Source organism: Callorhinus ursinus, unplaced genomic scaffold, assembly GCF_003265705.2.
Source record: "Callorhinus ursinus isolate GAN/ISIS: 27379988/994484 unplaced genomic scaffold, GSC_fseal_2.0 scaffold59, whole genome shotgun sequence".
Lineage (NCBI taxonomy): Eukaryota > Metazoa > Chordata > Mammalia > Carnivora > Otariidae > Callorhinus > Callorhinus ursinus.
The window spans coordinates 2,272,913-2,291,416 of record NW_027397121.1 but is presented as its reverse complement, the minus strand read 5'-3'; the positions used below and the strand labels follow the sequence as shown (position 1 = coordinate 2,291,416).

General features: G+C 39.0%; 1 protein-coding gene and 1 pseudogene across 1 annotated transcript in view; both read left to right on the top strand.

The window, feature by feature from the left end:
- DNAH8 (dynein axonemal heavy chain 8) overlaps window positions 1-18,504 on the top strand; it is a 407,368-nt gene that overhangs the window by 56,510 nt on the left and 332,354 nt on the right. Inside the window, exons 10-12 of the mRNA XM_073884828.1 lie at window positions 4,642-4,749; window positions 7,659-7,760; window positions 15,185-15,331. Of these exons, the coding sequence (XP_073740929.1) occupies window positions 4,642-4,749; window positions 7,659-7,760; window positions 15,185-15,331 (357 nt within the window). The remainder of the gene's footprint in view (window positions 1-4,641; window positions 4,750-7,658; window positions 7,761-15,184; window positions 15,332-18,504) is intronic.
- LOC112816128 (dnaJ homolog subfamily C member 2 pseudogene) lies at window positions 9,893-10,799 on the top strand (annotated as a pseudogene).

The following is an 18,504-nucleotide window of genomic DNA, read 5'->3' as shown; positions in this document are numbered from 1 at the left end:
TCCGTTTCTTCCAGGTTATCTAATTTGCTGGCATATAGTTGCTCAGAATATGCTCTTATAATTGTTTGTATTTCTTTGGTGTTGGTTGGGATCTGTCCTCCTTCATTCATGATTTTATTTATTTGGGTCATTTTTCTTTTTGATCAGTCTGGCCAGGGGTTTATCAATCTTGTTAATTCTTTTAAAGAACCAACTCCTAGTTTCGTTGATCTGTTCTACCATTCTTTTGGTTTCTATTTCATTGATTTCTGCTCTGATCTTTATTATTTCTGTTCTCCTGCTGGGCTTAGGATTTATTTGCTGTTCTTTCTCCAGCTCCTTTAGGTGTAGGGTTAGGTTGTGTATTAGAGAGACCTTTCCTGTTTTTTGAGAAAGCCTTATATTGCTATATACTTTCCTCTTAGGACTGCCTTCACTGCGTCCTAAAGATTTTGAACAGTTGTGTTTTCATTTTCATTGGTTTCCATGAATTTTTTTAATTCTTCTTAATTTCCTGGTTGATCCATTCATTCTTTAGTAGGATGCTCTTTAGCCTCCATCTATTTGACTTTCCTCTTGTGATTGAGGTCTAGTTTCACAGCATTGTGGTCCAAAAATACGCAGGGAATGATCTCAATCTTTTGGTACCGGTTGAGACCTGATTTGTGACCTAGGATGTGATCTATTCTGGAGAATGTTCCATGGGCACTAGAGAAGAATATGTATTCTGTTGCTTTGGGAGGGAATATTCTGAATATATCTGTGAAGTCCATTTGGTCCAGTGTGTCATTTAAAGTCTTTATTTCCTTGTTGATCTTTTGCTTAGATGATCTGTCCATTTCAGTGAGGGGGTGTTAATATGTCCTAATATTATTGTATTGTTGTGGATGTGTTTCTTTGCTTTTGTTATTATATAACAAAAAGCTTATGTAATTGGCTGCTCCTGTGTTAGGGGCATAGATATTTACAATTTTTCAATCTTCTTGTTGGATAGACCCTTTAAGTAGGATATAGTGTCCTTCCTCATCTCTTATCATAGTCTTTGGTTTAAAATCTAATTTGTCTGACATAAGGACTGCCACCCCAGCCTTCTTTTGGTGTCCATTAGCATGGTAAATGGTTTTCCACCCCCTCAATTTCAATCTGGGGGTGTCTTTGGGTCTAAAATGAGTCTCTTGCAGACAGCATATCGATGGGTCTTGTTTTTTTCTTTTTTTTTATCCAATCTGATAACCTGTGTCTTTTGATTGGGGCATTTAGCCCATTTACACTCCAGATAACTATTGAAAGATATGAATTCAGTGCCATTGTATTGCCGTAAGGTGACTGTTACCGTATATTGTCTGTGTTCCTTTCTGGTCTATCTTACTTTTAGGCTCTCTCTTTGCTTAGAGGACCCCTTTCAATATTTCTTGTAGGGCTGGTTTCGTGTTTGCAAATTCCTTTAGTTTTTATTTGTCCTGGAGGCTTTTTATTTTCAATGACAGCCTAGCTGGATATAGTATTCTTGGCTGCATATTTTTCTCATTTCTATTTTCAGTGACAGCCTAGCTGGATATAGTATTCTTGGCTGCATAGTTTTCTCATTTAGTGCTCTGAATATATCATGCCAGTCCTTTCTGGCCTGCCAGGTCTCTGTGGATAGGTCTGCTGCCAATCTAATGTTTCTACCCTTGTAGGTTACGGATCTCTTGTCCTGAGCTGCTTTCAGGATTTTCTTTTTGTCTCTGAGACTCATAAGTTTTAGTATTAGATGTCGAGGTGTTGACCTATTTTTATTGATTTTGAGGTGGGTTCTCTGTGCCTCCTGGATTTTGATGCGTGTTTCCTTCCCCAAATTAGGGAAGTTCTCTGCTATAATTTGCTCCAATATACCTTCTGCCCCTGTCTCTCTTTCTTCTTCTTCTGGGGTCCCAATTATTCTGATATTGTTTTGTCTTATGGTATCACTTATCTCTCGAATTCTGCCCTGGTGATCCAGTAGTTATTTATCTCTGTCTCTCAGCTTCTTTATTTTCCATCATTTGGTCTTCTTTATTAGTAATTCTCTCTTCCGCCTCATTTATCCTAGCAGTTAGAGCCTCCAGTTTTGATTGTACCCAGGAGCAGTCTTTTAATTGGTTCCATAAAGAGATGATGGATTTTACTTACAACTTATTTACACCCCTAATACTAGCAACTAGACTTCTGTTAGGGACCTTTTAAAAATTTGTTTTACATAAAAATATTTTATATGATTTTTTAGGTGTTTGTGTGTATATGACCATGAGTAAAGCAAACCAGAATGTATGGTGATAGAGGAATATAGCCATTGCTTAGCTCACTCAGTAGCCCAGTGAATTGATTTCCCAGCTTTACAGCATGTGCAATTAAAATTTGTGTCTAAGTAAAATCAGAATTTTCACATGTCACATGCATATGGGGTTAGTTCAGTTCACAAGAACTGAAGATGCAAATCTCAAATACACATATATCCAAAGCCTATTCAAGGATGACCTGCAAGTAGGTCTTGATGTGAAAAAATAATAGATGAGGCATATATACCAAAATGTTAACATTTGTCAAGTGTAGTGATGGGTATAAATGATCATTATACTATTCTCTGTACTTTCCTATATATTTAAAGCTTTTCATTATAAAAAGTAAACTTGTAAGAAAGATACAATGCTTTTTATTGTGATCAAGACCTCTAGATTTTTAGGTGTACTAATTTCAAGTTCTTTCTTCAAAAGGCTTGTTTAAATTTATATAATTTTCAAATATTTTAGTTCTGGTGTTCTTTTCATCCTGGTAATTTAAAAAAATTTATTCAATTGTTCTAGCATAGATATACCTTATTATTATTATTTTGTTGTTGTTATTAAACTTTTCACATTCTCTGATGCAGGAATATTTTGAACATTATCTTTGAAATTAAAGAAGTTCTAATAGTATTGTCATATAATTGCTTCCCCCTCATATACTCACTATTTTTGAGGTTTCAAAAATTCCATTTATCCTCATTTTCTTTTTCTCATTAAAAGCAAACAGTCCCTGCTGTTTAATTTGTAACTCACATTTGAACAGGAAAAGTGCAGAGGACTCATTCTTCCATTTTTTTGTGGATAAGTTTTATGAATTTTATGTTTAGTGTTTCATTTTATTATCTTGGTGTTGCAATTTCTGCTATTGGCATATCTATCATTATATGTTTTACATATAAAGTGTCTCAACACTGTGTATAGATAGGTAAGAACGGTGTGCTCAAGAATCTTCTATTATAAATGATGTTTAAAATTTAGATGAAGGGTGGGGCACCTGGTTGGTTCAATCGTTAAGTGTCTGTCTTTGGCTCAGGTCATGATCCCAGGATCCTGGGATGGAGCCCTGCATCGGGCTCCCTGGTCAGCGGGAAGTCTGCTTCTCCCTGTCCCACTCCCCCTGCATGTGTTCCCTCTCTTGCTGTGTCTCTCTCTGTCAAATAAATAAGCAAAATCTTAAAAAAATTTAGATGAAGGGTATTTTCCTGATGGACCCATTTGATGCCATCTCTGAGCCTTCTTCATTGGAGTTATGGGTACTTTGTAGACTTGCCTTATTGAGATTGGAAGAGACCCCTCCTTGGCTTATTTTTATTAGACTCTTTTTGATATACAGATAACATATATAATATGAATTCTGACATCCCAGGTTACTTGCAAAGTAATGATATTAATTTCCATAAGCCACATATCATTGATTTAATTATATCATAGTTACACCTCATACTTAGGACATACAGTACACTAATCAATAGTTATTTCTGGGGCACCTGGGTGGCTCAGTCAGTTAAGTGTCTGTCTTTGGCTCAGGTCATGATCCCGGGGTGCTGGGATCTTGCCCAGCACTGGGCTCCCTGCTTGGGAGAAAGCCTGCTTCTCCCTCTCCCTCTGCCTGCCATTCCCCCTGCTTGTACTCTCTCTCTCTCTCTGCGTCAAATAAATAAATCTTTAAAGAAATAGTTGTTATTTCTGGTTTTATTTATTTTATCGCCATTAAATATCTCCTATATTTTATATTGTCTTAGCAATTAAGAGGCAACCTCCTTGTAGGAATGCCATTGACCTTACCTGTTTTCCCATCCTGATTTGCGTCATAGTTAAAAGCAGGATCTCAAAATCTCAGGCACATAACTGTGGTTATGTAATACAGCTGTAGGAACTCGGACAAGGAGCTTAACTTCCCTACCTCTCTATTTTCCTTGCCTGCTTCTCCTTCTCCCTCTGCCCCTCCCCACTCGTGTTTTTTCTCTCTCTCTCTTGCTCTCTCTATCTCAAATAAATAAATAAAATCTTTATAAAAAGATAATCTTGAACTATTAATCCTTAAAATCACTTTCACCTCTAAAATTGTATTTTTAAATAAACTTTTAAATTTAGATGTACAGAAAAGTTATACTACAGAATTCTCTTCACCCAGTTTCTCCTGTTAACATCTTCCATTACCTTGGTACATTTGTCAAAACTGATGTCCTTTTTCAGTTCCAAGAATCAGTCTGGGATGCTACATTGCATTTAGTAAAATTTGACTTTAAGATAAAAATGTTACACTTTTATATGTGGTTAGAATTTTGAATATTATAGGATATTGGTTATTAAAACTATAAATTTATGATGCAATTCACTTAATATATTTCAATTTTAGGTTTCCATGGCACATGGAATACAAAATTTGATTAATGCCATCAGAATGATTCACAGTGTGTCACGGTATTATAACACCTCAGAGAGAATGACTTCATTGTTCATCAAGGTAAGTTTCCAAGGGAAGAAATCATACATGTAACCCTGTGAAAAGTTAACAGTACTTTCCCTCTGGGCCAGGGAAGGGAAATGGGAAGTTTGGGTGCCTCTCAGAATTCTGGATTTGACAGAACAGTGGACAAGAAAAGAAAGGTGTTGACTGGTCAGTTCTACTTAATTGAAGGTGTACCTTCTTAGAGGTAAGCCCTCAGGCTTTTTGTTTAAATGTAGCTGGTGCTTTTCTTTCTTTCTTTTCTTTCTTTCTTTCCTTCCTTCCTTCTTCGTTCCTTTGAGAGAAAGAAGTGGTGGGAAGGGGCAGAGGGAGAAGGAGAGAGAGAATCCTAAGCAGGCTCCACACTGAGCATGGAGCCCGACATGGAGCTCGATCTCACGACGTGGAGATCATGGCTGGTGCTTTTCTAATTTATTCATTCCATATAGTTTTGCTCAAGATCTGGGAATTGTGTGCATGATTGACAACACTTCTTTAGCTGCTTCCACCAGCACTGTTGTGACATATGGTTCATTACTTAAATAATTTGAAAAAACATCCAAGAGACACATAAATAAAATTTCTTTGTGATTCAAGCAGAACATAAATATATAAAGTAAAAGTCACATCTCAGCTCTCTTTTTAAAAAACTAATCAATAGATTTAATCATTATCCATCTCTTAAACAGGGGAAGAATGTTAGGATTTTTCCCCATCACTTGTCTCTTTCTTGCTATATATGTCCCACGCTGAGATTTCTTGTTCTATATTTTTGTTAATAATTTTAAACTATTTTGTCTAATAGTTTGTTAACATTATGAATCCCTATGTGTTCAGAATAAAATCTAAGCATTGCTGGTTTCTTTGATCACCTCTCTCTTGTGATTTCTACATCTTTCTCCATCTTGGATTCATTATTTCTTTGGCTGAAAAGTATTCTCAAGTGGTTCTTTCAGAGATGGTCTGTATGTGGTGAACCTCCTGAATTCCTGCATGTCTGAAAATAGTTTCGTTTTGTCCTGCTACTCAAATGTTAGTTTCAGCGGGATTCCAGGTTCAACATAATTTTCTCCCGGAAACTTGAAGTATTGTTGTTTCTTATCCAGTACTGTTGATGAGAAATTTATGTTAATATGATTCTTTTTCCTTAGGCAACCTGTCTTATTCTTTCGAGAAGCTTTTAGGATTTTTTTCTTTATCCTTAAACTCATAAAATTTCAAAGTGCTGTGGTCCTTTTTACATTTATGTTGTTCTAGACTTGTTGGATTGTTGCAGTCCAGAAACTTTTATCTCTATTCCTGGGAAATTTCCCTCTTTTGCCTTGGAGTATTCCTTACCTACCTGTTTAATTTATTCTGTCCCCTTGAATTTAACTTCCATTTCTCTTAATGTTTTATGTTTTGTTTTGTTTTGTCAGTTTCTGTCCTTTGACCTTTCGGCTCACTCTTTTGCTCTTTGTTTATGTCCCAGTTGTTGGTCAGTTCATCAATAGAATTTTTTTATTTTGATAATAAAAATTTTAATTTCCAAGTTCTCTAGGTTTTTTTTGTGATGCAAAATACTCTCATATCTTTCTCATGTAGTTAATAAAAGATATAATATTTTACTTTTTTTTTTGTATTTCCTCTGTTGAGTTTAAAGCCTCTGTTACCATATTTCTTTTTATTTTTTAAAGATATATTTATTTATATTTAGAGAAAGAGAGAGTGTGCAAAAGTACGAGTGGGGGAAGGGGCAGAGGGAGAAGGAGAGAGAGAATCCTCAAGCTGACTCCCCACTGAGCACAGAGCCTGATGTGGGGCTCAGTCTCACAACTCTGAGATCATGACCTGACCTGAAATCAAGAGTCTGATGCTTAACCGACTGAGCCACCCAGGCACCCCCCATGTTTATTTTCTTTAGTTGTTTGGTGATTCTGGGTTGTCTGCCCATCTTTGTATTTAAGTCATAATTTGCCTGCTTGTTCTGTTTCTTTTGGTCTGTCTCTTGTGTGGGGGAGTCTGGGGGGTAGGGAATGTGAAGAGCTTTTTCTCTAACATGTTCTCCTGGGGTGCAATAGCTACCTGGGCGTAGTTCACACTCATGGCTCTGTCCTGTCAGCATATGCCATTGTTGCCCACTGTACAAGTTGCTCCAAATTCAGTGTGTAGGGTCACAACCAAGGGCCACCTCCCATTGTCTCCACCTCAAAGATTTCCATCTTCATGGTGACCTTCTCCAGAAGGGGTTCTGGTTTTCTGTCATCTTTATTTTTATTTTTTTCCTCCTGTAGATTTGTTCCTGTGTGCTTTCTATATTAGGAATTCTCCAAAATTTCTGTGCGTCAGCCTGCCCTCTCAATCTAACCTCCTGAGTATTCCCCTCCACCTCGCTATTTTGGGGTATGTGTGAGGTGGTTAACTTTAAATTTAGTTTGCATGTTGAAGGACGATGAAGAATGACACTTGGATCCTAGTTAGAGGAAAAATAGACAAAAGGAAAATATAGTTGACTTTGGAGTTTATGGCCCCTGTGAGGTTGACTTAAATGCAGTAAAAAATTTGGGTTGTCTTGGTTTTGATGGAATGTGTATTTCTTTGTTTTTTATATTGTGATTCATTCCTCCCATAAGTTTACTGTTTATCATATTTTTATGCTTCTGGTTTAAAAATCTTAAATTTTGCGTGCCTGGGTGGCTCAGTCGTTAAGCGTCTGCCTTTGGTTCAGGTCATGATCCCAGGGTCCTGGGATCGAGTCCCATATCGGGCTCCCTGCTCGGCAGGAAGCCTGCCTCTCCCTCTTCCACACCCCCTGCTTGTGTTCCTGCTCTCATACTCTCCCTCTCTCTGTCAAATAAATAAATAAAATCTTAAAAATAAATAAATAAAAATCTTAAATTTTATTTCTCTCTTCACATATACCTATTTTGGACTTGTATTTATTTTAGGTAACAAATCAAATGGTGACGGCATGTAAAGCGTGTATTACTGATGGAGGAACCGTCCACGTATGGGATCAGGAAACACCGCTCGTATTAAAGAAAATTCAGGTTTGTAGAAATATTCTTATTTTCATACAGTAAAGCTTTCACCATCTGGCCCCCCCCTTTTTTTTACTTTGTTCATTCACAAAACATGTTAAAAACATTGTAAAGAATAGCATGAGAATATAAATAGAACCTCATTAAAATTATTGGCTTCCCTTAATATTTAGTGCAGGATCCTTTAGTGTAAAATTTAGTTCTCATCTTCTCCATGGCTGCCTATAGTGGACACCTCTTGCTGTCCCGTATTCCCTGGTCCCCACCTTTCACTGCAGCCCCTGTTAATTTCATTTTCTTGACTTTTTGCATTGGCTAGGACTGACATGCATTCTTAAATAGTCAAGGTGATCGTTGGCATCTGGTTTTGATCTTTTGGAAGAGAATGCTTCTGACATTTCTAACATTTCCCCATTTTGTTTTTGTTTTTTTAAAGATTTTATTTATTTATTTGAGAGAGAGAATGAGAGAGAGAGAGCATGAGAGGGGGGAGGGTCAGAGGGAGAAGCAGATTCCCTGCTGAGCAGGGAGCTCGATGCAGGACTCGATCCCGGGACTCTGGGATCATGACCTGAGCCGAGGGCAGTCGCTTAACCAACTGAGCCACCCAGGCGCCCTAACATTTCCCCATTTTGATGTATTCATAGGTTTTAAATATATCTTTGATCAGATTAAGGAAGTTCTGCTCCTAGTCTTAGTACTAGGACATATTTTTTAAAGCTATGAATGGGCTTTAAAAAATGTTTTTCTGCACATATTTATTGAGATGCTTATTAGATTTTTCTCAGTCTGTTAGTGTAATAGATGACAGTTTTAGGTTTTCTAAAATGAAACTTTCCGGGTCATGGTGTAAATTTATTTTAAAGATTTTATTTATTTATTTGTTGGAGAGCACGCATGCACAAGCAGGGGGAGCAGCAGAGGCAGAGGGAGAAGCAGACTCCCCGCTGAGCAAGGAGCCCGATGTGGGACTCAATCCCAGGATCCTGGGATCAGGACCTGACCCAAAGGCAGATGTTTAACTAACTGACTGAGCCACCCAGCTGTTCCATGGTCTAATTTAAAAAAAAATTTTTTTTAAAACACTCTAAAATTTGGGTTGCTACAATTTTGTTTAGGAGTTTTTGCAACTATATTCATGAGAGATAGAGAGCCTGTAAATTTCTTTTGTCATACTGTCCTTGTCAGTGTTTTTGGCACTAAGGGCTCAGCCTCAGTGGAGGAGGAGGAGGGGAAGGTAGGGGGGAATATTCCCCCCCCTTCTATTCTCTGGAAAAGTTTGCAGAAAATTAAAAGGATTTGTTTTTTGAAAGTCTTCAGGAAATGACCACAGCAGGAAGGCTGCATCCGGAAGTGGTTATTGGCGGTCCTCATGTGCTGCTCCCTGGGCTTTAGGGAGCCAAGGCACCAGGCTGGAACTGGAAGGGAGAGCCAGAAAGGATGCTCAGTGCCCTCCAACTGGGATGTGAAGCACTGTATTTATGGGGCTTTACCATGCTCTGATCTCTGGAAACAGAGGATAAAAAAGAGTGGTGAGAGGGAACAGAAGATGAAGAATTACAGTTACTGAGATGAGGAAACCCAAGGGACCCCCATGAGAGAAAAAGCTGTTTTTCCCTTCCCTTTGCTTCTTTTCCGGCTTCTGTTCTTGCTAGGACCTGCACCCTCACCCACTTTACACATGCCTTGTAATGCAAATTGCTCATGTTCTCCTTGTAAGGGACAAAGAGATAATGATATCTTTGAAGTCTTCCAGCACAGTAGATGATATCTAAGGAATGACCTGGCAGAGCCATCGTGTGCCTATTCCAGGCCATTGGCCCTAGACATCTTAATGCCAAGACCCCTGGCTTCAGGGAATGAGGACTTATGAAGGACACCTGGACCCTGTCCTGTTCTGCCCAGTTCCTGTATGCCTAGGAGGACACATGCACCAGACCACGATTGCCAATAAAAACTCCAGACCCCAAGCAAAGATGGCTCATGCTCCTATCCTTTCTGAGTCTGTATCTGCTGTCTCTACATTGTCAATAAACTCTGCTTTCACCTTCTGCTGACTCACGTTTGATTTCCATCCTGGGTGAAGCCAAGGACCCTCTTGGCTGGTCCTGTGGGACCCCGTCTCTGGCCTCAGACCTGGCATGCCTGCATCATTAGGACAGTTTCTTAAGCTGAAAATACTTGATCCCAAAGACTGGAAGAACCAGGCTCATTATGGGGTTCTTGGACTTGGCTATGTAAGACATGGAGTTACAGAGACAGACCAAAACTGCTCATAAAGCAGTGGTGTTAAAACAGCCCTGAAAGAAGCTGGTGACCCAGTAAGAGAAGATCATGGCTACTTCATAACTGCTGGCATAATGAAACCTTATGAAATATCTGATCCAGTGAAAATAAGAGAATCTAAGAGATGCAGCTTACTTTTCATAAGTCTGTTCCTTCTAAAAGTAAAGCAAAGGACAGTTTCTTCAGAGTGTTTTCCCTAGGGCTTGAAAGGAATTCTAGATCGTTAAATAATAAAAAGGCTCCTAAACTTGGTAATATGAAGTCACCGTTTGAAGATGTAGAGACATTTTATTCCTTCTGGTATATTTTTTACTCCTGGAGAGAATCTTCATATTTAAATGAAGAAGCAGGATGTCATGATGACAGGAGATGGATTGAAAAACAGGACAGAGCAACAGGGCACCAAGAAAAAAAGAACTGAGCTGAATGAGAATGTTAATTGATAATGCGTGTAGTTGCGATGCAAGGATAAACGCATTCTAAAAAGAAAAAGTCAAGAAAGAAACAGAGAAGAAAGTGAGTGCAGAAGGAAAACAGAAGATGCCAGAAGCTAAAGAAAAATAAAGATTAGCTGAATCCAAAGCTGCTTGGGTTGCTAAGGAGAAGGGAGTGGAGGTCAGTCAATAGGCATTATTGTCAAGGAAGGAAAAGATACCCAGAAAAAAAAAAGCCATTAGAAGGGAAAGGCAAAAACTTCAAAATTCATGGAGACCTGGAATTGCTTTTCTTTTTTCTTTTAAAAGATTTTACTTATTAATTTAAGACATAGAGATACAGAGAGAGAGAGATAGCATGAGCAGGGGGAGAGGCAGAGGGAGAGGGAGAAGCAGGCTCCCCACTGAGCCAGGAGCCCAATGCAGGGCTCAATCCCAGGACCTGGGATCATGACCTGAGCTGAAGGCAGATGCTTAACCATCTGAGCCACCCAGGCGCCCCTGGAATTGCTTATCTGAGAATGAGACAGGGCAGGTTGGAAGGAAGAAGTGGAAAAACTTTCAGATACGTTCCAACTAGCAAGCTTAGGTACTTACATGAAATGCATCAGCATCTACAAAAGAAGTAGGAATGCCTGCTCTGGTAAAACAGATAGAAGACACATATTGCATGGAGCACTGGGTGTTATACACAAACAGTGAATCATGGAACACTACATCAAAAACTAATGATGTAATATATGGTGACTAACATAATAAAATTAATAAAAAAAAAGAAATGAGTAACATAGAAAAGAGAGAGAAGCTGAGGCTTGTATGTGACAAGCATCTAAGAATGGAGAGACATCAACTGACAAAGGTGGAAATGGCAATAAAAACTGGTCAGAAGAGAATTGACCTGCAATTACTAATCAAAGCTGTGAATTTCCTTGCTGGAACAAATTCAAGATGGAAAGTAAGGGTTGTGGACCCAGTTCTAGTGTGTGTGTGTGGGGGGAGGGGGCGGTTCCCCACACCAACGAGTGATTATTGGACACTGAGTGTCCTACAGTTTAACTCAATTTTGACATATCTACCTGGAGATAGCATCACATCCCACAGGTTAAATCCCACAGTGGGGCTTCAGATGCCGGTAGTAAGTCCAGGTTGTCACACGTGCTTTTGACTGACTGCTGTAGATCAGAGGTTCCAACGACACCCCCAGACCTTGAGTTCCAGTAATTTGCTAGAGTGGTTCACAGAACTCAGAGAAGCATTTTATTCAATTACTAGATTACTGGTTTATTATACAAGAATATAACTCAGGAACAGACAGATGGAAGAGGTACCTATAGGGCAAGGCATGGGGAAAAGGCACAGAGCTTGCATGCCCTCTCAGAGTGCACCACTCTCCCCAGATCTCCTTGTGTTCACCAACCCGGAAGTTCTCCAGCCCCTGTCTTTCTGGGTTTTTTATGGAGGTTTCATTACATTTCATAGGCATGATTGATCAACTCCTTGGCCATTGCTGGTTGATTCAAACTTTAGGAGCCCCCTTCCCAGAATCAGGGGGTAGGACATTCCTGGTTGGTTCCCCTGGCAACCAGCCCCCACCCTTAGGTGCTTCCAGAAGTCACCTCATAATGTAAACCCAGTTGTGGTAGAAAGGGGCTTGTTATGAATAACAAGACACCCATTTCACCTTTATGGCTCGAAAGCAATTTCAAGAACTGAAGACAATAGACTGAATCTTGTAACAAAAGATACTCCCACTGTTCTTATAATTTGGGAAACTTCAAGGTTTTGGGGAGCTGTGAGCCAGGAACTATGGATAAAGACCAAATATATATGAGAAATGTATTTTGGCCATTGGAATGACCAAATATATATATTTCTGATAAATCACAGTATCACAGGAAGCTGTTGCCAACTACATGAACACATATTCTTCTTATGGAGTTGGCCTAAAAAGAGTCTCCAAAGTCATGACCTGCATCAGAAAAGATGGTGCACTACAAGGAGTCATACCTCAAGCTGACAGTATGACACCTTTTAGAAAGTCTGCACACATTTCACCTCTTGGACAACAGAGAAACAGAAGCTTTTGCAACAAGCTTTGAAAATCTATCCAATAAATGCACCTGAAAAATGGGGGAAAAATAGCAGAAGCAGTGCCCCGTAAGATGGAAAAAGAGTACCTGAAATAATATAAGGAACTTGTTGAAACCGTAAAAGCAAAGAAAGATGCTCAAGAACAAGTGCTGAGTGCAAGTAGAGTCATGACATGACTTAGTAATATTCTTTGTCATGTGTGCCTTTTAAAAATAAAACTGGAAATATTATATAAAAAAGGTCTGATAGAACTCCTCTATTAAGTCAGCTAGGCTTGACATTTTCTTTGTGGGAAGATTTTAAAATTGTTTTCGTTTTTTACAATTGAAGTTTTAAAATTGTGACAAAATATACATAACATAAAATTTACCATTTTAACCATTTCCAAGCCTATGGTTCAGTGGCATTGAGTACATCCCCAATATTGTGTATCCATCATGACTTTCCATTTCCAGAACTTTTGCATCATCCCAAACTGAAACTCTGTGCCCACTAAATAATAACTCCCCAAACTCTCCTCCCCACAGCCCCTGGGAACCTGTGTTCTATTTTCTGTCTTTATAAATTTGCCTATTCTAGGTACCTCCTTTAAGTGGAATCTTACAGTATTGTCCTTTTGTGTCTGGCTTCTTTCACTTAGCAACTTCAGTCATGTAGGTAGCATGTGTCAGAATTTCATTCCTTTTTATGGCTAAGTAATGTTCCATTGTATGGATATACCACATTTTTTAAATCCATTCATCTGTGGATAGACATCTGGATTATTACCGCCATTTATCTATTGTGAATAATTCTGCTGTGAACATTGGTGTGCAATTATCTGTTTGAGTCTTTGCTTCCAATTCTTTTGGGTATATACCTAGAACTAGAAGTGTGAGGCAATATGGTAATTTTATGTTTAATTTTTTGAGGAATCACCAAACTATTTTCCTCAGTGGCTGTATCATTTCACATTGCCATTAGGAATGCAGGAGGGTTCCAGTTTCTCCACATCCTTGCAAGTGCTTGTTATTTTCCATTTTGTTGATAATAGCCATCCTGATTGGGTGTGAAGTGGTATCTCACTGTGGTTTTGCTTTGCATTTCCCTAATGGCTAGTTATGATTGAGCATCTTTTCATGTGCTTATTGGCCATTTGTATATCTTCTTTTTTTATATATTTTTTATTATGTTATGTTAGTCACCATACAGTACATCATTAGTTTTTGATGTAGTGTTCCATGATTCATTGTTTGCGTATAACGCCAAGTGCTCCATGAAATACCTGCCCTCCTTAATACCCATCACCAGGCTAACCCATTCCCCCACCCCCCTCCCCTCTAAAACCCTCAGTTTGATATCTTCTTTGGAGAAATGTCTATTCAAGTCCTTTACCTTATTTGTCCAACATGAAGAGATTGAGTGGTGAAGAGGAAGTAATGTAAAGTAATTGCTATTAGATGTTATATTCCATGAGGGTTAGGGGTCTTATCTGTATTCCTAGCATCTCAAGGAGTTCCTAACACTTGGGTACTGATAAACTATTGTTAGATGAGTGAAAAATAATCAGTGACCTTGAATGGAGCAATTTTGTTGTTTTGGAGATTGAGATAGAAGAGGGAAGATGTATGAGACCATTTATTCACAGATCTGAATGTTTATAGGAATCACCCGGGAACTTGTTAAAAATATAGATTCCTGAGTCTCACTCACAGAAATTCTGATTTTGTGACTGTGGTAGGCAGAAAATAGCTCCCCAAAGATGTCCATGTCCTAATCCCCGGAACAGGTGAATATATTACGTTATATGGCAAGATGGGGGGGAATAAGATTGTACATAGAATTAGGATTGCCCATCAGCTGACTTTGGGACGGGGAGATTATCCTGGATTATCCAAGTGGGCCCAATGTAATTGCAAGAGTCCTTATTTTCAAGGAGGGAGATGGAAGAGTGAGAACCAGAGAGATGGGCCTGTGATAAAGATTTGACTGGCCATTGGTGGCTTTGGAAAATAACATTATTTTTTTTAATGGTTTGTTGGAAATGTTAACTCAAAATGACAGAGAATTCCTACTGGGCCTTAGGGACCGTGTCCTCTTTTATATTTCTAACAGGCTCACCAGCCTGGCCAGTGGGACAACCGTAATCAAATACTAGGGTTTCAGCAATGTACTCACAAAGACTCTAGGATTTCCTTGTGGAGAAACGGTGGTTGGACAATAAATTAGTATCGCAGAGTCTTAATGTTTTACATACCTGTATGTAAAGAATGCTAAAGAGAAGGCAGATACTAAGTGATAGATGAGTGATAGTAAATAGAATTGAGAGATAATTTCTGACCTCCCAGGAGTTCTAATTAGCCATGAAAATGTACAAACAATGTATGGCATACTCTGGTGAGGACAGGATAGAAGGGAAATAGTGAGAATGAAGAAGATGATAATATGATGTAAATTAAGAGAAACTACATTCACATTCCCAGACTTTTCAATATATAGGTGGAGAACTTGAGTTTTAATGTCAACAGCAACAGCTCCTGTTGGGCTGGTGTGATCAGTCCTGCGTGAAGACAGATTCTTGAATGATTGACTCCTGAACAAACACTCATCACCCGTTCTCTCCTTCTTTTAATTTTCTTATAGGATTGCATTTTTCTATTCAAGGAGTATCAGACATCTTTTCATAAAACAAGGAAACAGATTTTAGAATCCTCAGGTGAAAAATCTTTTGAGGTTTCAGAAATGTATATATTTGGAAAATTTGAAGCTTTCTGCAAAAGATTGGAGAAGGTAACCAATATTCAGTCACTGTATCCACACTCCCCCCCCCCTTTCTGGTTATTTCATACTTTATGTGGCACAGTTGAGAATTACTGACCTGGATCTCTTGTCTCACTGTTGGTATGAATCAGCTCCTATTACTTACAGATCACTACATTTCGGTCTAACTTATTTTTCAGTTCTGATGACTACAAAGCTATTGCAGACTTTCCCCTCTCTCAAGACCTCAATTCTATCTCTACCTATGGAGCCTGACCTTAGAAGCTTCTGTGTCTAACGATTGTATTAGGCTGAGAAAAAGTGTATGGTGAAATGCCCACAATACCTGGTGGAACCCAGTAGTAGTGCAATATCTGGATGTATAGACAACTTCTCTTTCTAGGCCAGTAAAAATGGTGTATACCTAAACATTGTGTGAGGGAGCCTTTGCTGGGCAGGCGCAGGTCAGACACTTCACCTTTGATTCATGTATTAGCTCTAGCTGAGGGGGTGATATTTTTTCAGGGGGTATCGGGAAGCCCATACCAGAGGCTTCTTGGAGTCAGCTTTTGAAAAGTGTATAAAGATATCATGTAGGTACCACCCCTTCTTCTCTCCCAGGAGTTGGCCCACTCCCTAGGTCCTAGTAATATTTAGGATTCCGTTCATCATTTGTTGGAAATTAGTGAGGGCATCACACAGGTTGAAGGGCATCTCCTAGACATGTCTGGAAGCCTGGTTTTTATTTGTACTCTCCTGATCTGTCCAGGATAGGAAAGTGTGGGTGATGAAGAGAACCAAGTTATCGAGTGGGGTCCTTCATACATGCTTGTGTGGAGCTGTTTTTTTTGTTTGTTTCTTTGGCAGCTTTATTGAGATATAATTCACATACTATACAATTCACCCATTTAAATTGTACAAGTCTGTATTTTCTAATATATTCAAAGCATTGTGTAACCATTACCATAGTCTAATTTTAGCACATTTTTGTTCCCACTAAAAAAACCCCATCCACCTGTCACACTCTATTCTCCCCTCTACTCACCCCTAAGCAGCCACTAATCTACTTTCTGTTTCTATAGATCTGCCTGTTCGGAACATTTTATATAAATGAAATCATATAATATGTGGTCTTTTGTGAGTAACTTCTTTCACTTAGCATCATGTTTTTAAGGTTTGTCCATGTTGTAGCATTACTTTTTATTGCTGAATCATATGACATTGTATGGATGCCACATTTTATTTATCCACTCATTAGTTGATGGGCACTTTGGTTGTTTCTACTTCTTGGCTAGTCTTAATAATGCTGCTGTGAACATGTTTGTACATGTTCTTGTGTGGACACATGTTGTTGTTTCTCTTGAGTATATACATAGGATTGGAATGTCTGGGCCATATGGTAACTTAAAAAAATTTTTTTTAAAAATTTTTAAAGATTTTTACTATTTATTGAGAGAGAGAGAAAATGATAGAGAGAGAGCATGAGAAGGAGGAGGGTCAGAGGGAGAAGCAGACTCCCTGCTGAGCAGGGAGCCCAATGCGGGACTCGATCCCGGGACTCCAGGATCATGACCTGAGGTGAAGGCAGTCGCTTAACCAGCTGAGCCACCCAGGTGCCCCTCTGGGCCATATGGTAACTTTTTGAGGAACTGCCAAACCATTTTTCAAAACAGCTGTGTCATTTTACATTTTCACCAGCAATATATGAGGGTTTTGATTTCTCCACATCCTTGTCAATACTTATTATTGTCTACCTTTTTGAATTTAGACAAACTAGAGGGTGTGAAGTAACATCTATCTCACTGTGGTTTTAATTTGCATTTTGCTGATGACTAATGATGTTGAACATCTTTTAATTTGCTTATCGTCCATTCATAATTCTTCTTTGGAGAAATTATAATCACATCCTTTGCACATTTTTAATTTGTTATTTGTATTTTTATTGCTGAGTTGTAAGAGTTCTTTATATATTCTGGGTATGAGTCCCTTATCAGATATATTTTCATCCATTCTGTGAGTTATCTTTTCACTTTCTGGATGGTGTCCTTTGAAGCACAATAGTTTTTAATTTTGATAAAGTCCAACTTATGATTTTTTTCTGTTGCTTGTGCTTTTGTACTCTATGTAGGAAACTGTTGTATGGAATTGTTTTGTGAACAATAGAGATTTCTTGGGGACAAATGTCCAATTAGAAGGTTATTGGCATGGAGGCACCATTGGTCGGACCTTGTTCCATAAAGATGCTTAATGTTTCTGAATGCACTGTAGTGTAAAGCTTGGGGTAGGTCCTGGTTATTCTAAATTTTTCCAGGGGCTAGTCCCCTTGACAGTTTGGGTATAGTTTTACGCTTGGTAGAGTTTCAGGGTTGGTCTTTAATAGTTAGCCCATTAGCAGTAAAGATTTTGGTGGCAGGTCTAATGCTGGGCATAATGGGCATCTATCCATGAAGTAGCAGCCTGAATATTCCTGATTCTAGAGGAAGGGGGTGGTAATGGCCAGCTATACTAACCACTTACCTGACTCTACCTCTGGAGAGGTCTTGCCTCTAATCTTAAGGACACAACTTCGTGCCACAAGGGCTCAGCAACCAGAGCTAATGCAGCACCCCCCCTGGAGACTTCACCTAAAGTGCATTCTGATTGCTAGGTTATCCCAATTCCCTTGTACTAAGAATCCCTTAGTTGATAGGCATCACTCCCATGTGTAACTGGTGGGTATTGGTATCCAGATTTGCAAAGATGGGGCTACGAAATGTACCCTGAAATGTGGCCAGGGTTTTCCATAATCTCCCAGAGGTGGTTACTGAGCTACCTGGATGGGCTTCTCCTGATTAGTGGGCCACAGTAGGGACCACTGTTGGGCTACCTCTGTAAACTTGGATATAGTAGAAGAGAAGAGTCAGAAGGGCAAGCTAAGTCAAAGCCTATTAGGGAAAGCAGAGATTAAGATGTCAGGATAAACACATGGCAAAGTCATAGGGCAGACAGCACTGAGGTTGGGGTTGGAGAGCCGAGACCTCAAGAGTTAGGCAGAAATGTTTAAGAACAAGTGAGGAAGGTTCTTGTATGTCACTAGGTTGCCTGAAGTGCACCTTCTGTTGGTAGGTGGAGACTTGATGGTGCATCAAGGGTTAGTCTGTCCTAAAGAGCCAGAATTAAGGATGTACTTTGCTCCTTTTTCCTCTTCCTGCCATATAAATTTT